Raw genomic sequence first — 22,758 nt, 5'->3', positions numbered from 1 at the left:
ACCTGATGGGGCAGGGACTGACTTATGGGGTGCCTGCCCTTGCTGGGTCCTTTCACAGCTTTGTCTCATTTGGCTGGCATGGGGTTTTGTTACCCATTTTGTATAGGACAAGACAGGATTGCTGAGTGGGCAACATCTGGGAACAAGTAACCAGTAACCTTCTCAAGAGCGAAGTGGCAAGCTGAAGGCAAAGGTCAGTTGCTTTGTGTAAGAATGCCTCAGGGGTGTGCCTACCTGCACTTCACTCCCAGGTCAGATCCGGGTAGCACACTGCCTCTGCTGTGTTTTCCAGCTACAGTGGGAGTGGCACGGTTTCTGTCCAGGAGAGGCCGAAAACTAGTAGTTACACCTTGTCCTTTAAGCCCTAGAATTGACCAGGGAATACTTAGGTTCAAAATTGACCACATTAAAACCAAAACCAGCCATCCATTTAAAATACTTATTTTAAAATATTTATTTTCTTGCAGTGTACCAATTTTTGACTGGCTTTCTCAGCCTGATGTCTTCAAGTTTCATCCATGTTGTGACATTGTGTCAGTTTCCCTCCTTTTTGAGGCTGCATAATATTCCACGGACCACATTTGGTTTATCCCTCCATCTGTCCATAGATGCTTGGGTTGCTTCCCCTTCTCTCTGTTGTGAATAATGAATCATGCTGCTATGAACTTGGGTGTGCTCTGTTCGAGCCCAAGTTATAGTTCTTTTGGAGATGTTTGGAAGTGGAATTGGTGAATCATATTGTAATTCCGTGGTTAATTTCTCAAGGAATTGCCATGCTGTTTTCTGTAGCAGCTGCCTACATATGTTTTGTAAGATACATTACAGAATATATTATATACTATCACAATATGGTTTTAATTTTTAACATTAATGTGATCACAATGCATTATTCAGCAATTTGCTTTTTTAAGTAAGAATGTAAAAAAACTTTTTATGTTTATATAATTCTAATTCTTTATAATGCCTGCATAGTGTTCCATAGTTTATCCAACCCCCTGCTAATGGTGCACACACAAACTTGGTAGATCCAAGAGTGTGCATGTTTTAAAAACCTTACAGGACTACAGAGCCATCATTATCAGTCTTCACATTTTTCAAGAAAGCCAGAAATCCAGATTTTTATTTGAAATTATCCCATTGAAAAGATACTATTTAAGCCAAACAAAATAAGTTGTGGGTTGGATTCTGTTCTAGAGCCTCCAATTTGTGATTTCCACACTGATTTCTGTAATACTCATCACCTTATCTAAATCTCTTCCCTTTTCTTGAAGTTAGAATGATCAAAGCCAGCCTTTCTCCTTCATCTGCCTTGTTGAACCCTTTTCCATGATTAGAGTGCTTCCATTTCCTGGAGCTACTGAAATAAGACTTCGCATCATTGCCACTGTTCTCCACAATGCTCTCTTCCTTCTTATAATCCCAGGGTCACCTCTTTGAAGTTACTGCTGTCCACGTGTGCGCACAGCTTCTGACCAGTCCCACAGCCTGCCTGCAGAAGCCTGACGGGCTGCTGGTGTTCCGTGCTTGACACCATGTCTGCTGATCCCTTATTTAGCACACAGCTGACCACTCAGCACTGCCCTGCCTCCTCCTGTCCCTCACACCAAGTGGCCATTGTGTTTGTGCTTCACCACCCCAGAGCGGGACCCTGTAATTAGCGGGAAACTTCACTGTTAAGACTTTCAAAGGTCTCCCCTCTATAGCCCAACCCCTTCTGAGCTGGTCTTCATTCTCTGTTTCCGTTCCATCCTCTGTGCACATCCCTTATAGCCCTCACTGGTTTGAGCCTTGTCATCTACTTCAGGGTTACACTCCCTGGCCCCATAGTGTCGTTGTGTTGCCCCCCGCCCCCCCCACATACATCATCCAGCCTGCCGGTCCCTCTGCAAGGTCCTTCTGCAAGCCCAGTCTCCCATGTGCCCTTCCTTACTCTAGTACCTACCATGTAAACTCACCAGAGTGGAGCCAATAGGCCTAACAAGGGGTCGTGCAAACCTGTTGGTGGTTGTGAAACCAAATTATTGGGTATTTACCAGCATTTAGAAAAAATGATATAGAATAATAAACTAGAGCGAAAAGTACACTGCTAGACTTAACCAAGGGTACCATTTTGTTCACCAGTGCCTGAGTGTGGGCCACCGCCAGAATTGTTTCTGCATCTGCCTGCGCCGCACACCTGCTTCCTCACTGGTGGAACTCTTCTGCACACCTTGTCGGTGCAGCCTGCGGGCTCCTCGGTTAGTCATTCCTGCCAGCAGCTCGAACAAAACCATGAATCCATGCTCTGTGTGGGGCTCAGAACCCCCTGATGTGCGCTCCCTCTGCCCGGCTGCATGGCGCACCGTTCTGCTGTACCCGGTCAGCGCTTCAGCCCTTCCACTCCCTGCTCCCCCACTCTGTTGCTCCTTCTTGTTGAACTACCACTTCTGCGGATCAGAATTTTGCTCACACTTTAAAGTCCATCTCAGGCGCCGGCTTCCTCCATGGAGCTCTTTTTTTTTTTTTTTTTTTTTTTTAAGTTTTATTGATTTATTTGAGAGAGAGCAAACGAGTGGGGGTGGGGGCAGAGGAAGAAGGAGAAGCAGACTCCCCGCTGAGCAGGGAGCCCAATGTGGGGCTTGATCCCAGGACCCTGAGATCATGACCTGAGCCAAAGGCAGATGCTCCACTGGCTGAGCCAGCCAGGCGGCCCATATGGAGCTTCTTCTGACGATCCCGCAGGTGGACCAGGGATCCATACTGTGCGCCTGTTCGTCAGTGCTTCCTGCGTTCCACTTTGTTCTAGCTGCTGGGGTGTGCACCCCCAGCTAACTGGAAGCTGCTGGAGGCCAGGGACTCAGTTTACTCCTCCTGCATGTGTGTCGTATAGGTGCTGAATTTTTTAGTCAGATATTTGCTTTGTTCTACTTATATAGACAGACACATTTAATTATTTTACTTTCAATACCTGGATCAGTGGCCATTATGTAAGATTTATTTTATCACCTTAAATTCCTGATGCTGTCTTTTCTGACTGGTTCCCAGCGATGACCCATCCTCCCTTTAGCAAAAATTGAGTACGGGTTACTGTCCAGGCATGGAGGAGTGAATGTAACAGGAAAGCGTGGAATCCTCCAAGGAACTCAGTCTAGTGAGGACAGGGGGCTTGTTCCCTGAAGACTTGGCAGGTGTCGCCATCTTGAAATAAATTAGATCAATCTGAGATTCAACTTCATAAATTCTGAAACTTAAATTTTGGTGTATTGTGTTTTATAATTAGATTTCTAACAAGGGCAGCATTGCTCAGAATTAGCGAAGTATGAGGAGAGTAATATAGTAGGCTAACTAGACACTGAGGACAAATAATGCTGGTTTTTCCTTCTTTTCTTTTGCCATTTCTTTAATTTTTCAAGTTAATAAAGTTTAATTTGCATTTTGTTATGTTATCCACTCGTTTATTTTTTATTTTCAAAGATTATTTTATTAGGGGGAGAGAGAGAGAGAGAGAGAGAGCGAGCGTGCATGTGGGGAGGTGCCAAGAGAGGAGAGAATATCAAGCAGACTCCCTGCTGAGTGTGGAGCCCATCTCAGGGCTCCATCCCATAGCCCTGAGGTCATGGCCTGAGCTGAAACCAAGAGTTGGACACCCAAACTGTACCACCCAGACGCCCTTCTCATTTGTTTTTTGAGTGGAGAAAGAAAATTGTTTTATTATTGAATAACCAATGGCATTAAGGCAATCTATTAAAGAGATTGCAAAGAAAAAAGAAGTCTCAGCCTGTTACATAGCCTGGCAGCCACAGTCTGTGCTAATTATGCGCGCTAATGTCATCATCTGAGGGACAAAGTAAAACCTCTGTCTTTTGACAAGTAGGAAGTTACCTCTTGGAGCCAAGTGCTTAGGCTTCCTAAGAAGACAGGGAGATGGGGCGCAACCTTCTTTTTATTATTATATAGTCTTAATTTTATTTTTTTTAAATTGTGGTAAACTATAACACCAATTTTACTGTTTTAACCATTGTTAAGTGTACAGTGCAGTGGCATTAAGTACATTCACACTGTTGTACAGCCGTCCCCACCATCTGTTTCCAGAACTTTCTCACCTTCCCAAACTGAAACTATCTCCGCTAAACTCTAACCCGCGCACCACCCCAGCCACTGGTGCCCACTACCTACTCAGTCTCAGAATTTCACTGCTGTAGGGACTTCATATAAGTGGAATCGTATAATATTTGTCCTTTTGTGACCACCTTATTTCACTTAGTATAGTGTCCTCAAGGTTCATTTATGTTGTATAACAGGATTGTATTCTTTTTCAAGACTGAGTAATATTCTACTGTGTCTATACATATATTTTTTTTAAGATTTTATTTATTTATTTGACAGAGATCACAAGTAGGCAGAGAGAGAGAGGAGGAAGCAGGCTCCCTGCTGAGCAGAAAGCCCAATGTGGGGCTCGATCCCAGGACTCTGAGATCATGACCCGAGCCGAAGGCAGATGCTTTAACCCACTGAGCCACCCAGGCGCCCCTACACATATTTTCTTTATCCATTCATCTGTTGATGGTTGCTTCCACTTTTTGACTGTTGTGAATAATATTACTATGAAAATGGGTGTATAAATATCTATTTGAGTTTCTTCTTTCAGTTCTTTTGGTATATATTTGGAAGTAGAATCGCTAGATCACAGGGTAGTTCTCTGGGTAATTTTTTGAGGAATGGTCGTACTGTTTGCCATAGCAGCTACACCCTTTTATATTCCTGCCACCGATGTATGAGGCTCCAATTTCTTCACATCTTTGCCAACACCTGCTTATTGATGTTTATTTGTTGTTGTTTTTTTTATAGTAGCCATCCTTACAGGTATTGAATGTTACCTCATTGTGGTTTTGATTTGCATTTCCTTTATGATTAATGAAGTCAAGAATCTCCCTTAATTAATTAATTTTAAACATTTTTATTTATTTGACAGAGAGGGAACACAAGCAGGAGGAGTGGGAGAAGGAGAACCAGTCTCTCTGCCCAGCAGGGAGCCTGATGTGGGGCTCAGTCCTGGGACCCCAGAATCATGACCTGAGCCGAAGGCAGATGCCCAAAGAGTGAGCCACCCAGGTGCCCCATCTACTCCTTTATTATTATTATTATTTTTTAAGATTTTATTTATTTATTTGATAGAGATCGCAAGTAGAGAGGCAAGCAGAGAGAGGGGGAAGCAGGCTCCCTGCTGAGCAGAAAGCCTGATTCGGGGCTCGATCCCAGGACCCTGAGATCATGACCTGAGCCAAAGGCAGAGGCTTAACCCACTGAGCCACCCAGGTGCTCCTCCGCTCCCTTATTTTAAAATAAATTATTTTTCCTTGCTTTTAAGACCACAGTAACCAATTTTTAAAGACTAGGCATGAGATGTGTAAGGTGAGAAGCTATTTAGCTCTGATTCCAGATTTCCTGAGGGGGAGAGGCTTAGTTTTTAGAGACATAGCTAAAATATGTCCTCACTTTAAATTGCCCTTTTAAAGTCAACAACAACAAGAAAAATCTTCCACCAGATTGGAGTTGACTTTTATGTCCTCATTCCTTTGTTGGACTAGAGCAGGGGTGAGTAGCCTGCCTAATCTCACCCACCCAGGACCTGGCAACTAGAGTTCAAGATCAAGGTGTCCCTTACAAAAAAAGAAAAAAGGAGTTTAGGTCAACTCCTGTCCAATTTTGTTCAGGTTAACTAACATCTTTTAAATCTCATGGCTGGCTGGCGGGCGTGTCATATCATTCCCTGAGCTGGTGTAAAACCGTTCTAAAGAAAAACCTCACACAATATTTTTTTCTTGATGTTGGAAGATCTATTTATGACAACTCATAGTGTTTCAGGTCCCATATGTTTGAAAAGTATGAAGAAGCAGATCCTTTCTCATGCAGTGTTCTTAAAGACAAATGGTGGCCGACATTTATTACTGATGGACTAAGCCGTTGACGCGCAGCAGCTCACTAAGCGTTGCGGCCACCCTGTGAGGTAGGGATGGCGTTATTTTTGCAGGGGAAGAAGTGGAAGTGCAGAAAGTGTTAAAGTGGGCAGTGGGGTTCACCTATCTGGCACCCGAGACAGAAACCTTCCTGTGCTAGTGCCTTGCCCCTGGAGACTGGGGTAACAGTATGGCCTTGTCATCCGACAGGACTGTCCCCATAACAGTTGTCAGCATTAATAAGTGGCCATACTTGCACAGTAAGCTTGGGGAATTTTTAGTCACTATTCCTCGTGAAAATACTGCCTGAAATTTTCAGTGACACTCACGCATGTGTGAGCTGAGAAGATTCAGCAGGGGTCTGGAGCGGCACGCAGTAGCAGACAGTCACCAAGGCTCCCTGCGGTTTCCCCGCTGCCAAGGCCTTTCCATGCTGGCGGCCTGTGTTTCTGGGACCAGGTGGGTATGGAGGCAGGCGAGGTGTTTCCTGCTGTGTGGTGTGGTCATGGGTCCTGCAGCCAGGAGCCAGAGGTGGCTCTCAGGCTGTGTGTGTGGGGGCGCTCGGGCACACCCCTGCATCTGCTGAGCAATGGTAGCCGCGGGGAGACTGCGAAGGCCCAGCGCCTCTATGGTGGCCGTGGTCTCTGGGATCCAGCCCGTGGTTCTCCTTACTGAGGCGGTGCAGAATTCTAGGTTTGGCTCTCTGGGGAGGGAGGCTTTACCCCTCTACTACAGCTGGTAGGAAAGTAGGTCTCAGGGCTTCACGTTTTTAGCTTGAAATAATCATCCCAGTATCATATGTCATAGTTTTTCCTCACTTCTAAAATTAGAATTAAGAACCAGGGGTACTGATTTTGTTGTATTGGGCCCAGTTTGCACCTGGAGCTGGAGGCCAGGGAATCGGAGAAGGAAGGTGCTGTCCTTGGGCAGGTTAGGTGGGAGACGAGCCCTGGAGTAGAGGGCTTACTGTCCCGGAGAGCAGATGCTCAAAAGAGAAGGATGGCCAGCGCCTGTCAGACCCTTTTTCCCTGGCGCTTAACTCTGACATTTAATTTTTATCTTAAATAACTGCTTTTCAAGTCCTGTTTTGAGGCAACCTAGACCCTTCTCCTGTTCCCTAGCAGAACCTTGTGCAAACCCAGTCCCAGCACCTGCTCTTTGAGTGGGCTCTGTAGTGCTCATCTTGAGGCTTTGTCCCTGGGCCCTCTGGCAAGCGGAACTGGTTCATTTATTCACAGGTCTGTAGGGACCCGTCTCACCTGCAGTGGGCTCTCCTATTTCCCGAAGCCCCACGATCTGCGGAGAGATGTGTTTTCATATAATAGGATCTTAGACTGTGCTGTTCATGCCCATTAATGCTGTGTTCACCTGGTGAAGTAGCTTAAAATAGTCTTCCAGCTGGTGTCTTGTAGACTGTTGACTTTTTTCTTTTTAAAATAAACTTCTTACTGTGGAATAATTTTAGGTTTATAGAAAAGTTGCCAAGATGGTACAGAGGGTTCCTGAATATCCTTCACTCCGCTTCCGTGCACGGTGACAGCTTGTGAGCGAGCACAGTTATCAAAACTAAGAAGCTCGCACTGGTGCAGTGTCGTGAGCCTCACTGTGTTCTTCTTCAGTTCTCATCCCTCCTTCCACTGGCGTTCTTTTCGGCTCCGGGCCCCATCTCTGGGCTCTGTGGCTTCAGGTGTCTCATCTCCTCAGGCCCCTCTGGTCCAGGACAGCTCCTCAGCCTCTGCTTCTTTGGTGACCTTGGCACTTTGGATTACTGAGCAGGTATTTTGTAGACTGGCCTCCAGTTTGGGCTGCCTGATGGTTTCTTGTGTTTTGGGTGCAGTGCCCTTTGCCATACCGTATGGTGTTGGAGTCTCCTGGTGTCTGCTCCGTGGCACGACTTCATCCTGTTGCTGGTTTCCTTCCTCGGAAGTGGTCCTTTAGGCTTGCGCCTGTTGTGGGGGACTCCGGTGGTGAGGTTCAGCTCCTGGGAGGGATTTCACATTATTGTTGGAATTCTTGTGTAGGGCAGACTGTGTTTATGTAATCATTTGTTTAGACTTATATGGGCTCAGGTATTTGTTTCATACTTTGGGTGATACCCTGATATGATATGATGTTCTTTATTTTGTTGCATAAATTGTTCCAGCTTTGTCCATTGGGAGTCTCTCGAGGGGTTCCTGTGTCCTGACACACCCCTCCTTCATTTTGTGGGCACCTCCTTCCTTTCTGGCACTACAGAGACATGCTCAAGGGCTGTCTTGGATTTCCCTGCCTTGGCATCACCCATTTTTCTCAAGGGCCCTGGTTCCATTGGTGGAGAACGGAATTTAGAGACCACATTGGGGTGCAGGTGTTCTTGCTTCTGGGGTGTCGCTGCTTTTCAGCTGTCTGTTGACAGCGGGGAGGTGTGTGTGTGAACATGTCACCGCTGATGATTTCTGTGCCTGTGTTGTCACCTACACATCAGTCATAGGATGTCTCCATGGCTAAGCTGGTACCAAAAGGTTGTGCCAGCTTCGTCCCTTTGCCCATGTGTAACCCTGTTCTCTGACAGTGAGACACCTGGCTTGTCCACCATTCATGAAGTGGTCTCGGTGCTGTCACCTGCACCCTCCACCCTCAGGATACACATTACCAGGAGAGGTCAGCATCTGCGTGGTGCCTGTCCTCGGGAGTCCGAGCTGCCACTCAAAACACTGTTCTCCAAAGTTACCTAGGGCAGCAGACCCCACCCTACTCAGAGGTCATTTTAAACTTTTCTAGTACAGTTCTGTACCTTAGCCAGTCTGCATTCATTCCTGGTCCCCCTGGTGTCCTGGCTGATTTGTTTTTAATTTGCATACATTAAAGTTCATTCTCCGTGTGAGACATGCAGTTGAGTGAGTTTGGACAGTGTGTCGAGTCATGTGTGTCCACCACGTAGACCCCCAGCTCCGAACTCTGGCCTCAGGGTTTTGTGGTATTACCCCACCCCACTTCCATTACCTGCATGCCGGGGGAGGGTTGTGTCTCTGTTACCTTATGGTTTTAAGGCCATGTTGCCTTTCCTCTGGTAAAGGTGGGAGAGAATACTGGACATTTGGAAGTTGAAGGAAACTGAAAGACCCATGAATTGTACAGTCCTGGCTGGGCAGGTGGGCGTCAAGCCAGAATGGGGACTTAGGTGTTCTGATTCTGTCCCCTTTGCTGGCACTGAGGTGGGAAGGATGAGCAGGACAGGGGCTCGGGTCAGCCCACCTTGCCTCTAGGCTTGAAGTCCATGCTCACGGGGCTCGCTTCCTCCATCTTTTGTTTTCAGGCGTTAATTCTAGGCAGCAGCTGTTTAATGCTGGGTGTGCTCTGAGAGGATTAAGGTATTGTTAATCATTTGCAAATTAGTGTTTTAGTGGATTAATAAAAGTTCATTCACTTTGCTTATTTATTTATTTATTTATTTATTTGTCAGAGAGAGAGAGAGGGAGAGAGAGCAAGCACAGGCAGACAGAATGGCAGGCAGAGGCAGAGGGAGAAGCAGGCTCCCTGCTGAGCAAGGAGCCCGATATGGGACTCGATCCCAGGACGCTGGGATCATGACCTGAGCCGAAGGCAGCTGCTCAACCAACTGAGCCACCCAGGCGTCCCTCACTTTGCTTTTTAATGCCAACTGAAACCAGGTGTTCTGAAAGAACAGGGAACTGTTATTTGGGACGGCAGAAGGAAGCGATGGTGGAGAGCCCCACATCTGCCCTCTGTGAGGCCCTCTGCCTGCCGACTTCTGCGGGATAGAGTAGATCTCACCTGTCGGTGCGGGTAGCTTAAAGACTCCTGGAGCTCTGTAATGGGGCCCCCAGTGTTCTCTCTTTTGGAGTTTACCATGTGCCAAATGCCAGCCTAGACCCTTGGTTGGCAGGTGAGTAAGTGCGTGCCTTGTCATCCTTGGGGAAGGAAGAGCATCTGTCCCCAGTGTGGTGACACTGAGGGGCCAGTGTGGGTGTGGCTTATCCTAGTGCTGCTTCAGCTTTTTTATTCATTTTTCGTTAAGCATAATTGCACCATCCTGACACAACTCTTGGCATTTGCTTTGTCCCTTTCAGTGTTTCCCCACAGATGCAGCTTTGCGAGGCTCTGTGTGCAGGGAGTTGATTCTGAGCAGTTTGCTTAGTGTTATATCGAAAGTTTTCCCCATGTTTCTGTACATCACTGCGGGCTGCTGTGTTTATCCAGCTCCTGGGTGTTAGCTTACCTTCTCCCCCGGGAGCCTGCTCTGACCCTTCTGACGCCCCAGCATTTGTTACTGGTGCCCTGGTTTCTTAGGCTTCATTTCCTGGAGTGAGATCACCCGGTCAAAGAGCACGAATGTTTTACAGTTCTGGAAGTACAGTGCTGATTGTTGAAGGGCACCAAAGCCTTCCTTGAGAACTGCCAGATGAGACCCTGTCCCTGCTTCCTCTGAGTCTACCACGGCACCTCTCCTCCGTGCTCACCTTGGGCCGGTGCCCTGTGCTTCCCCTGGGGCCCTTGTGGGCGATGGTGCCGGGCTGGCCCAGCTCCCCTGTCTGGGGGCCTGGGAGGCGTGCAGCCCAGTGACTGGCACGGGGGCGCTCAGGGAGGATGACAGCATTGACATCAGTGTCCTCGGAGAGTGGTTTAATAAACTCTCACAGAATATACAGACTGAGTGTACAGTGTGCAGCTCCTACACTTAATTCTGCCCCATCTCCACAGGACGCTTGGCTCTGGAGCAAGTGGCCATGCTGCCTTTTCTGGAACTCCTTGGAGGTGTGGGGAGTGAGGGGTGGTTACTCACGGTCTCCTCTCACTTCAGGGCTTTTGGGGAGATTTTGCAGATTTATGATGAAGGATGTCTAGATGACGGCCAGGGGTTGTTGGAGGTTTAGAAATGCTTTAAGATGTTGCTGTCATTATGAAGTTCAGTGTTCTGAAGTGGGAGGTTGGGGACTTGGGCTGGGAGAAATGGAGCTGGCCTCATTTCAGAATTTTCTTAAACTATACTTTGCTATTTTAGTGAAGGGTACAGTGTTTTTAGACTAAGGGATGAAAGTGCATTCTTCTCTTCTAAGAAGTAGAAATAAATTGACTAAATGTTTATATTTTTCTTATGAAGTAGAATGTTTTTATAAAAATATCAAGAGAATGCAGGAAGTTACTTTCCCTTTAAATATGCATCTTCAAAGGGATTGCCTTGTTTCTACGTGAGCTTTCATTATAACTAACTTTCCAACAAAATATGGTGTCCACTTGGCCTGTGAAATTCTGCAAGAAATGGGAGCAACTCCACAGTGTGCCCCACCAGTGACCCCTGAACACTCGTACTTACTGTTGGGATGTGATTTAGTTTTTATTTCAATTCAACAGAGCCGCACATTGGGCAGTATAGGTCTAGACGCTACGTTTAAGGGCACGTGTTTTTCAACCTCAGGGCTCTTCGGGGAGTTAACTTTCCACCGTTAGTTGAGTCACCTGACTTAGTTTTAAAATTCTGTTTTCTCAAATACCTTACCTATTGTAGAAACAGAAAATCTGCCAGATTTCAGTTGGTTGAATGAGTTTGGGAAACAGCAGGAGAAGAATTGATTGTCCCTGACTTTATATATTTTAGGAAAGTGTTTTTCACATGCCTTTTGGTGTGTTTTGGAAGTAGATTCCCAGAGCCTTTTACCTCTCCGCGGGTATTGCTCACTGCCTGCCCTTAGGTTGCTACAGTCCCTGAGATCCCTTGGTCTCCGGGATACCTGCAGCGGTCCACTCAGTGCTGGGAGAGCTGGGATGAGGAAGAAAGCTGCGGCTTGTCGTCTTCATCACTAAGCAGGCACTGAGTTTGGGCCTGGTCCCTGCGGTGGTCCTAAGCCTGGGGCTGCACCAGCATGGCTGGTCCTTTGCACAGGATAACCATGTGACAGTGATGTTTGGGGTAAACGTTCACCCTTACTACTTTTCCCATATGCTAAGTGCTTAGGAGATCTGTGGATGAAAGGTAACACTTGGCCCTTGTGTAAAAAAAAATCCTTTTGATTATTTTACCTATTTGACATATTTCTACTTGGAAGAAATTATCTGGTTTTACCAGCGTGGCTGGCTTCTGTCTCCTGCTTTGACACTTGTTTCATTTCCTCTTCTGTCCCCGTTTCCTCTCCTTCTTTTCCCTCAGAACTCGGGGATCAGCTGACATTGTGTATTTTTAGGCAGGGCGATCTTTGAATTTGACAAGAAACGGACAGTTAATTTGTAGTCTGGATGGGATTATAGTCATTGCCCTGGAGATGGCTCCCAGAGAGCTTGCTCACGTGCGCGGTGTGCCACACCCATTTTATGGTTCTTTGATTCTTTGGCTCTTTTGGGTGTTTCTTCATCTGGGATTTGCATGGTCCCCACAGAGGCGTCTGCATGGGCGCCATGGCTCTGACCACATGCTCCTCTCGCTTGCACAGGTGGCGCAGAGCATTGAGGACCATCATCAGGAGGTGATCGGTTTCTGCAGAGAGAACGGCTTCCATGGCTTGGTCGCCTACGACTCCGACTACGCGCTGTGCAACATCCCTTACTACTTCAGTGCCCACGCCCTCAAATTGAGCCGGAACGGGAAAAGTCTCACCACGAGCCAGTATCTGATGCATGAGGTCGCCAAGCAGCTGGACCTGAACCCAAACCGCTTCCCTATCTTTGCTGCTCTGTTAGGTAGGTGGGCAGTGTGAAAACTGCTTCGTTTGATAGGGTTCCACGCTGGGAACACACTGGTATTTTTAAATGTCAGTGTTGGAGTGTTGTGGAGTGTGCCCCTCCTCGGTGGTGTTCTTACCCAGTATTATTTTTTGGTGTGGCTGATAATGTGCTGCTTTTATTCATAAGTACTCGTTTATGTGTTGTTTCATCCGGGGCGGAAAACTAATTTTGTGAATAAATTCACTAATACTGTGGGGGAAATTATATTTTAAAATCACAAATGTTAATCACATCCTTACTATGAAAATTAGACAGTTAATCCTTTGTCATAAATCCTGTTTGTTAGAGAAGAAAATGTGTTGTGAACTTGGCTCTGTCATAGGTTCTTACATGTTGGGGACACTCACTGCTTGGAAAGAAAAACAACAAACAGAGCTCACCACCAGTACCTGCATTTTAAATGTCTTTAGAAACTCCCTTGGAGGAATTCCTCATGCTGGATTCCTAGAAAAGATGAAATCTTGTTTTGATGGAAGTTTTATATTTTAATTCATTTCATGTAAAAATGGCTTTCCAATAGTTATATATTCATCTATCACTTTAATATGCATTTTGCAGTTTTTTCTTTCTTTTCTGTCCATTCCTGGTGTTCTGCTTATAGCGTGCACATTTAAAGCTGCTGAGACCCCCAGCTCTAGTGGCTGGTTTTGTAAGAATTGTGCCCACAGCGTGAATGGGCATTCTCCAAGCCGAGCCCTCCTGGGATCACAGCCTAGTGGCCGCAGTGACAGGTGGGAGGCTGCTAGGGACACGCAGGCCGTTTGAATGCTCCATGGTCTCCAGATAGTGAGTGAGATCTTAACCACGTTCTCCATTCGTCTTCTCTGGAGTGTGCAGGATGGCAGTCATATTGTGGGCTGTGTTTAGAAGTTTCTACTTACCAGATTTTATAAGCATTCCAAAAAGTTTTACACAGAAATTACACTGAGGGAGTCACAATTTTTCTGTGTTGTATTTGGTGATAGCATTTCACACCACATAACCACCAGTCGGTCAACAGTTCTCATTTTGCAAATTATCCTTGTTTGAATCACATCTCAACTCTATGTTATTCAGCATGTGGCTGTTTTCTGTCCATTTTCTCAGGGAACTCTTATGACTTGGGATTTGGAGAATTAAAACCAATTTTCTAAATATACTTTCGTATTTTCAAATATTAAAAAATGTACTTTCTCTGAAGTGATTATGTAAATGGGGATATTGTGAAAAGTTTGCTCTTTACTTAAACGTTACACAAAATGGCTTTGGCATATTAATTGACCTTAAATGAACTGGAAAATTGTATGCTTTCAGAATATTGGGATTCCCCAGCTAATCTGAGATATGGAGGATATTTGGTTACTGTATTTAAGAAATATTGAATCCGTTTCTTAGGAGATAGTGTAAATTCTCTACTCTTGTAGCTAAATTACCCATCTTAAAATGAGTGAAAAACAATAGTAACGATTTTAGGGCTTAGAACTTCTTTAAGAAGTCTTAATTGGACGGACATTTTTATTTTAGATTTAGTGTAAAAGTTTCAGTGTCCTCAAATGAGAAAGATTATTTTTCTTTTCCTTTTTGTAATGGGACTGTAGCTATATGAGTTATTTTGTTTTAGAGAGGTTGGGTAGAATATTCAATTATGTATGTGACCCAAATTTTAACAGACTATTACTGATGTTGGAATTGGCTTCATATTTTTTCAGATAGAAGCTTCAAAAAAAATCTAAGATGCATCATACCTCACAGTAAAGTTCTGTGCAGTCTGTGATCTCAGGAAGGCAGCGCAAAGCTCAGTAAGACTGCGAGGACATAACTTTGCTCCTCCAGACGTCAAGGCAATTCAGTGTTCACATGTTGAGTACTTCCATGTTTAGAATATTAAGATTAATCAATTAGTTACTAAGAACTCACCGTTGTTTTTTTTTTTTTAAGATTTTATTTATTTGAGAGCGAGCGCATCTACAAGCAGGGAAGAGGGACAGAGGGGAGAGGGAAAAGCAGACTGTCTGCTGAGCAAGGAGCCCGACATGGGGCTCGATCCCAGGACCCCGAGATCATGACCCAAACCGAAGGCAAACGCTTAACCAACTGAGCCACCCAGGTGCCCTGAACTCACCTTGTTTTGCTTTCTCTTAGTAGCTAATTAATGAACCTGCCTTCTCAGTGTGGAGGGGACTAAATCATGATATAAAAATCAGAGAATTATTCAGGAAGTTGACACTTTTAATTTGCATCGAGAGAACTGACCCATTGAAGTTGTTGGTATGTTGGTATCCAAGTGCTGCAGAAGGGAGAGTGTTCCCCAAAACATAGTTTCTCAGCCGAGTGCAGTTCTTACTGTTGATGCAGCCCTGGTGACAGGGCGTCCAGCCAAGTGGCATTCCTGGTACTGGTGTGGCCTGTGCTTCGTCCTCTGTGGGTGACGGTGGAAGTGACGGGAGAGGTGTGACCCATGTCACAAGTTACGTAACCTTGCTTAGAGAGATCTGGAAGTGCGTGGTCTGGTCTGCCTCTGCTGTGGAACCTAGTTGACAGGGTGCAGGTTGAAGCCTAGGGTCTTGTGAGCAAACGAAAGCTTGTGTCCCGAAACCCCAGCATTGTCAGACCGACCTTAACACTGCCCAGTGATGTCACTTGTCTCATGCAGATGGTTCAGTTGGAATGCTGTTGGAACTGTCCAGGAAATGCGCGTCGTACTGAGGCGGTGGCAAGAGGTCTGCCTGCTCTGTGTGGCTTTATATGAAAAGATGAAGAGGTATTTTCAGTTTTTGTGTGGAAGTTCTATGTGGTGTGTGAAAGGAGGCGGTCCTGAGTTACACAGAGTCTCAAACGAAGCCCCTCGGGAGCCGGCGGATGATGACGTGCAGTGTTGTCAGTGCGCCCGTGTCACCCACGCGATATTTCTCACCATGCCATGTCTGTGTTGCAGGGAATCACATTCTGCCTGACGAAGACCTGGCTTCCTTCCACTGGAGCTTACTTGGTCCAGAGCATCCACTAGCCTCACTGAAGGTACAAGTTCGTTTCATCTCCAACACTGGTGACCATCAGCTGTTGAGTTTGCTGTTTCTTTAATAATGTGAATGATGTTCCATTGTTAGAAGGAAATAGGCCACAGAGTTAGGGGTACCATGCTTCCCCTGACTTCAGGATCAGCACTACCTTGAAAAACCCACAGACCTGCCTCATCTTGTTCCCAACACTTATGCTTTAGGGAGATACGTGAATGCCCTTTAAAGTTTCCTTAGAGGAATTCAGGCTGTGTACCTAGGCAGGTGGAAATCTTTTAGCTAAAGGTTTTTTATGTTGTTTTACAAATGTATTTTCAAGAGGTAATATAATCAGCTGTTGTTTGGATCATGACTTAGCATACTTTGATAAATTTCATAATGTCCTATAATTTTCTAAAATTATTGAAGTCTAATTAATAATTAAGGTTTTAGTGTTTGGGTGATGGAGGGGACCCAACCAAGTTCATTAGAGAAATGTTCCCTTTGTTCTGGTTTATTAACACTTGATATTTTTTTTATCTTTCTTGCCTTCCTGTTCTGAAAGTGAGGAGCGTCAGAAACATGCATGGTTTTCTAAAGTGGGAGGGCCGTGGGGACGCCTGGTGTGTACTGGCCAGCAGCCTTCTGGGACTTCAAGTCCCCTTTGCTGTGACCACAGTCACCCTCGTTGGGGGCAGGTGGGAAGCCGGTTGGGCAGCTGAGGCCTCAGTTCCTGTAGTGAAGGGGCTGCTCCAAATGGTTCCCAGAGGCATTTCTGTGAAATTCTGTCTCCTGTCAGATTGACCCTCCTGCTGTAAACCATCTTCCGTGGTGGTTAGTTTTGGAGTTGATTTTGTGTGTGACTTTGAGTGAGCTCTGGGGAAGCCGGGTCATTTAAGCACATCTCTTTCCTGCTTCTTCCCTCCGGCTCCTTGCTGCCCGTCCCTCCGGCTCCTTGCCGCCCGTCCCTCCGGCTCCTTGCCGCCCGTCCCTCCCGGCTCCTTGCCGCCCGTCCCTCCCGGCTCCTTGCCGCCCGTCCCTCCCGGCATGCTGGCTGGTGGGAAGCTGTCCTGGTTGTTCTAACAGTTCTTGGGCCTGGGGTTTTCAGCTTCTCCTCTCATTAGGAACTAGTTGTTTTCTTCACGTTTTTCATCCTTGAAGGAGAGAAACTTTCTTCCTGCTGTTGGCCTTGGTGTCATTCCTGTGTCCTCGCAGATGAAGTGCTGCAGTTTATGGTCCTGTGGTCCCCTTGCGGACGTGCAGGCTGGAGGCAGGTGCACTTGGATGGGGTGTTGTGCTCATCAGGGTTGCCTGGCAGTGAGCTTCTGTAGGTGGAGACGAAGGGAAGGCTGGCTTCTTACAAGGTTCAGGCAGTTTTGGATAGCAGTGGAGAGGCTCCTGGGACCCCAGACCACACGTGCGCTTCAGCCGAGCTAGCCTTGGTCAGTGTCAGACGTTAGACAGCAGCACTGTTTGTGGGCTTAGTGGGAGCCAGCTCAGTCTCGCAGGTCACTGACGTCATTAGCATGTGTATTTCCTAACTTTGTTTGTTTGTTTATTTCTTTATTTTTAAAGATTTTATTTATTTGACAGACACAGCGAGAGAGGGAACACAAGCATGGGGAGTGGGAGAGGGAGAAGCAAGTTCCCCGCTGATCAGGGAACCCAGTGCAGGGCTCGATCCTAGGACCCTGGGATCATGACCCGAGCTGAAGGCAGACGCTTAAAGACTGTGCCACCCAGGTGCCCCCCTGACTTGGTTTTAAGAAAAATATTAAGTACGTGAAAAGTTGAAATAGACAGTGTCCATCCATGTATCTGTTTGATTCTACAGTTACCATTTTGCCATAAGGTATATTTACATCTACTTTTTTTTTTTTTTTTAAGATTTTTATTTATTTGACAGAGAGCACAAACGGGGAGCGGCTGACAGAGAGGGAGAAGCAGGCTCCCTACTGAGTGGGGAGCCCAATGTGGGGTTCAGTCCCAGGACCCTGGGATCGTGACCTGAGCCGAAGGCAAGCACTTAATGATTGAGCCACCTAGGCACCCCATCTTTGTTTTTTAACTCCACTATTTGGAAGTAAATTGCAGATATCCTAACACTTCACCTGTGAAAACTTCAGTTTATATCCCGATTCCCTAACAATAAGGCTGATTTCTTTCTTACTTATCCTACTATTAGCATAGCAACTACGTCAGCCGTAGTTCCTAACGTTCTGTAAGGCCAAGTTCATATTCACATTTTTCACTTGATCCTGCAAGTCATTTATGCTGTATGTGTTTTTTTTTGTTTTTGTTTTTTAAATCAGGATCTAATCAGGTTTTTCGTATTATCATCATGTGTATTGTAAATATCAGCTGGGGGTTTTTGTGGTATGATGGAGAAGCAATCTGCAATAATTTTTCAATGACTTTGTAAGTTCTAGGTGTTTCAAAGTCACGTTCTAAAAAGCAGGCACATCTGGCTTTGGGTTCAGATGTGGCACAGTGTTTATGTTTTGGCCTTCTGTGCACATGTCCTGTGTGCAGCGACATTTCAGTATCGTGGCAGATGTGGGGAAGTTGGATGTGATGGGATCCTTTCTCATGAACATCCCTGCTGTTTTGCACTGTTCTTTTTTTTTTTAATCCCGCCACCCAGGCGCCCCCCTTGCACTGTTCTTAATCCTGTGTGCTTCACCCCGCTCATAAAAGTAACCACATGTTTTAAAAATTTGATTAGTTGTTGTGTTTGACACTTTCTTATGATTTTTGACAGTCTATAGTATACACAGCTTTCATGCATCTGATTCATGTCCCCAAGTGCAGATGTTCCTGGCCTTTTCTTGTCCTACTGTGTTGCGTTTTTCCAAAGTCATTCCCAGTGGATTGCTGTTTCCAGAAGGTGGGTATTCCGTGAACTCCTAACCTGATGAGCCCAGAGTACCCTTTGCTGTGGAGCACCATCGTCGTCACCTCCGTGGCGACCTCCTTGTCCACAGCTCTGCGTGTGCTAGGAGAGTGCGTCGGGGCTGGGCCTGTGGATGTAGAACAGTGCAGGCCGCCATTTCGAGGGGTGATACCTGCAGACAGTGGGCTGGGAGGGGAACAGACTCCATGTGCCACGTTGTTCATCAGGGATGTGCCCACTGGGTTGGGAGGGCAGTGCTGGACACACTTAGAACCTAGAATCTCACAAGGGTGGCAGAAAAGAGGAGGTGAGGTAGCCAGGGAGGTGTTGAGCTTTTTAGTTCTTCAGTTTCCATGCAAAGAGGTGCTGGTAAGGTGGCATCAAATGTCTTAGGTTTGATTTGGAAGTAAAAAATACTTCATATTGTTCAGGACAGCATGTTATGTGACAGAAAATTCTAGTACTAGGGCAGGGTCTTTGGGACATGGGGTGGTCAGCCACCGTGGGAGTACCTCCTGGCCATAAGCACATGCTGAGTGCGCTTTTTTTGGATTTTTACTGCTGTATGATTTTGAGTCCTAGTAAGTGGTAGAATTTTTATTTTGGGTAAGCATTTAGTTGTTTGTTTGTTTGTTTGTTTTTAAAGATTTATTTATTTATTTATTTGACAGATCAAAAGTAGGCAGAGAGAGAGGAAAGGAAGCAGGCTCTCTGCTGAGCAGAGACCCTGATGCAGGGCTTGATCCCAGGACCCTGAGATTATGACCTGAGCTGAAGGCAGAGGCTTTAACCCACTGAGCCACCCAGGTACCCCGAGTTTTAATTTTAAAAAATGTTTTTAAGTTGGACCATTAGTTATAGGTCTTTGTATTCATTTAAGTGGTTTTTGTGTTTAGTTTCATGCATTTAGAGTTTTTATCCCCATTAGGTGTTGTGACCACCAAGCATCTCCTGCTACAGAGTCCCTTGTCCACCTCTTGCTTGGGTGTGCCCCCTTGCAAATCTTTGCCGGCCTTTCCTGTCCCCAGACCTCCTGCACGCATTGGTCTCCCACATGACTGGTGGATCTCTGTTATGTGCTCCGTGCCATGCCCCTGTTGTGAGCAGGCAGAGTGCCAGTGTTCCCTGACCCCCACTCCGTGGATGGCTGTTGGCACACCCCCAGAGCTCCTCGGCTTCTGCCTCTCCTCAGAGCTCCCTCCAGGTTAGCCTGTGTACACCTCCCTTTCTGATTCATATTTCCTTGTGTTTGTAACCCCACCTACCTTTAATCAGCAGTACCTGTCACTAAGGTGGCTGGACACCATGATGATGTGTCAGATCACACCAGGAACACCCAGTTTTAAAATGTACTTAGAATTTTCCTCAGTTATCTCTAACTTCATATTTTTTATGTGTCGCTGTCTGCCACCAAAAGTCACCAAGTAATCCTTTGTACAGGGGTCTTTAAGGAGAGGGTGAAGCAGTCGACCGCAGGGAGGTGGGAGTCTGGTTCTGGAAGAGTGGCCAGGAAAGGTCTCCCAGATCATGGGGTGGACGGAAGGGCTGTCTGTGTCTCACCATACAGTGCGCACGACTGCAGCGCTCCCGAGGCTGGGGCACAGCGGGGCTTGTGGCAGGTCCCTCGGGATGAAGTGTGGCTCCGCAATTCTCCCCATCCTGGCTTCCTTGCTGAAGCCCCGGGAGGCCAGGTGTCTGGCCAGCCTGGGCCCTCTCGGCGCGTGCCCGGCCCCGTGTGGGTTTCACGCCGGGTGTGGAGCAGCAGCGTTTCAGGCCTGGTGAGGTTTTATGGTGCAGCTAACATACTGTGCAACCTTATTGGAACAAGGTTGGCAATCAGGTCCTTTTTGAAATAATTTTTTTTTTAAAGATTTATTTATTTATTTATTTGACAGAGACCACAAGTAGGCAGAGAGGCAGGCAGAGAGAGGGGGAAGCAGGCTCCCCGCTGAGCAGAGAGCCTGATGTGGGGCTTGGTCCCAGGACCCTGAGATCACGACCTGAGCCAAAGGCAGAGGCTTTAACCCACTGAGCCACCCAGGCGCCCCTGAAATCATTTTTAAAGTAGGTTGGGTATAAATTCTACATAAATAGAAGGTTGGGCTTGTTTACTCTGAATTTCACCTTGAGAGGCATTACAGGGGAGGGCGGTTTGGGCATGGCGGGCCTTTCAGAGAAGGAGTTCTGTTCACACCTTCACAGTAACGTTAACTTACGAAGAAGTCATCCTAGGGTTCTGTGAAGCACTCATTGGCTCTGGAGAAAATCACATCAGGCGCCTGAAGTTTGAAAGCATCACCCATCGTGGCATGGATGGGGGAGCTGCTTGCAGCCCTGTTCCAGGGGGATGGCCCCTCTTGGCAGGCTGGTACTAGGTCTTCCAGGATTTACAGGTGTATCCTGCTCACATCATGGTCATCTGCATGGGAGCAGCATGTGTGCAGCTGTCCATGCGGAACTTGCGTGCACAGTCACCATGCTGGGCACCCTGCTTGTAGGTCATCAAAACCTGCCGTGGCCAGAAGTTCTCTTTTTTGCTCAATTTCAGTCTGTGTGGAATCCTTACAGGGAAAACGCAAAATCGAACTTGGAAGGTATGTGCTTGTTTATATCTTCATGTTAGAACCCATGAGTGCGGGCGTGTGCGCACGCACACAACCCTGCCACCCATGCATGTGTACACACACCCTGTGTCCTGCGTGTGCGCGCACACATACGCACACCCTCTGCCCCACCGGCGACCTCTGCACGGCCGGCGCTGTAAGCTGCTCAACCAGAGACCTCTCCCTTCCTGAGACCAGCTGAGTGCAGGACCAGAGAGATCCGTGATGAAGCCAGGATCTGCCCTGCAGTTACTCCACGAGTGCCACTTGCTTAGACAGCTTGTTTTTCTTTTTGTAACAGTTTTACTGAGTTATAATTCATATGTCATAAAATCTGTGTTTTCAAAGTATACAGTTCAGTGATTTTTAGCTTTCACAGAGTTGTGCAACTGTCTAATTTTGGAATATTTTCATCACCCCAAAAGAAACCCAGTGGTTGGGGGTGCCTGAGTGGCTCAGTGGGTTAAGCCTCTGCCTTCGGCTCAGGTCATGATCTTGGGGTCCTGGGATCAAGCCCCACATTGGGCTCTGCTCAGCAGGGAGCCTGCTTCCCCTTCTCTCCCTGCCTACTTGTGATCTATCTCTCTGTCAAATAAATAAATAAATAATCTTAAAAAAAAAAGGAAACCCAGTGCTCGTTGGCAGTCACTGCCCGCTTTTCCACCTCCCTGCCCAAGGCAACTACTGATCTACATCTGTCTCTGGACGTACCTCTTCTAGACACTTGATACAAGTAGACGTACATATCCTTTTGTGTCTGGCTTCTCTCACTGAGTGTAACTCTGCACGGTTCATCCATGGGGGAGCAGCTGTTGGCGCTCACTCCTCTCCTGCCAGGAGGACACTGTTTCCCGGGGGGGGGGGGGGGACTCATCAGCTGGTGGACATTCAGTATATGTGCTGCCGAAACAAGCACCTGGTGGACATTCAGGTTGTGCCTACTATTCAGTTGCCGTGAGCATCTGCGCCCACGTCTGTGCGGACATACTTTCCTTGCTCTCCGACAGGTGCCTAGGGCCAGAGTTGCTGCTCCTGCTCTCCTTGAGGAGCGACCAGAAGGCTTCCTGCGGTGGCTGCACCGTTCACACTCCCAGCAGAACCCTGGGAGGGTTCTGATTTCCTCACATCCTCGCCAGCACTTGCTGTTGTCTGTTGGATTTTCAGTTGTCCCAGTGGGTGTGAGGTGGTTTGGATTTGCATTTCTCTGATGAGTGGTGATGTTGTGAGCATCTTTTCCTGTGCTCGCTGACCATTCGTTTAGCTTCTTTGGAGAGATGTCTGTTCAAGTTCTTCGTCCATTTTTAAGTTGGGTGATTTGTCTCTTTATTACTGAGTTGTAAGGGCTTTTTTGTTCTTTTTTTGTGTTTTTGTTCTGTATTCCAGATTCTTTCTCTTAGCAGACACACGCTCTGCAAATACTCTCCCCCATTCTGTGGGCTGTGCTTTTCTTTCCTGATCTGGCTCTTTGGTAACTCTCTGAAGAGTCAAGCCATTGAAATACCACCTCTTACTGCTCCTAGTGGCTGTACTCAGTTTTTGTCACTTGGGAATGCCTTGGGGACCTTGCCAGTCTTCCCCTTTACCTTCCAGAGCCCTCATGAGCTCAGCGCACTGGGGCTACTGGACAGCTTGGC

The 22,758-nt window shown here is 46.8% G+C and overlaps 1 protein-coding gene across 4 annotated transcripts in view; it reads left to right on the top strand.

Annotated features, from left to right (window-relative positions):
* LOC111153494 (constitutive coactivator of PPAR-gamma-like protein 1) overlaps positions 1-22,758 on the top strand; it is a 96,795-nt gene that overhangs the window by 4,205 nt on the left and 69,832 nt on the right. For all 4 annotated transcript variants that reach the window (XM_022512550.1, XM_022512548.1, XM_022512547.1 and 1 more), the window contains exons 2-3: positions 12,362-12,608; positions 15,568-15,650. In XM_022512550.1, the coding sequence (XP_022368258.1) occupies positions 12,362-12,608; positions 15,568-15,650 (330 nt within the window). The remainder of the gene's footprint in view (positions 1-12,361; positions 12,609-15,567; positions 15,651-22,758) is intronic.

Source organism: Enhydra lutris, unplaced genomic scaffold (genome assembly GCF_002288905.1).
Source record: "Enhydra lutris kenyoni isolate GAN:26980312 unplaced genomic scaffold, ASM228890v2 scaffoldscaffold33, whole genome shotgun sequence".
In the NCBI taxonomy this organism is placed as follows: domain Eukaryota; kingdom Metazoa; phylum Chordata; class Mammalia; order Carnivora; family Mustelidae; genus Enhydra; species Enhydra lutris.
This window is presented reverse-complemented; position numbering and strand designations above follow the sequence as displayed.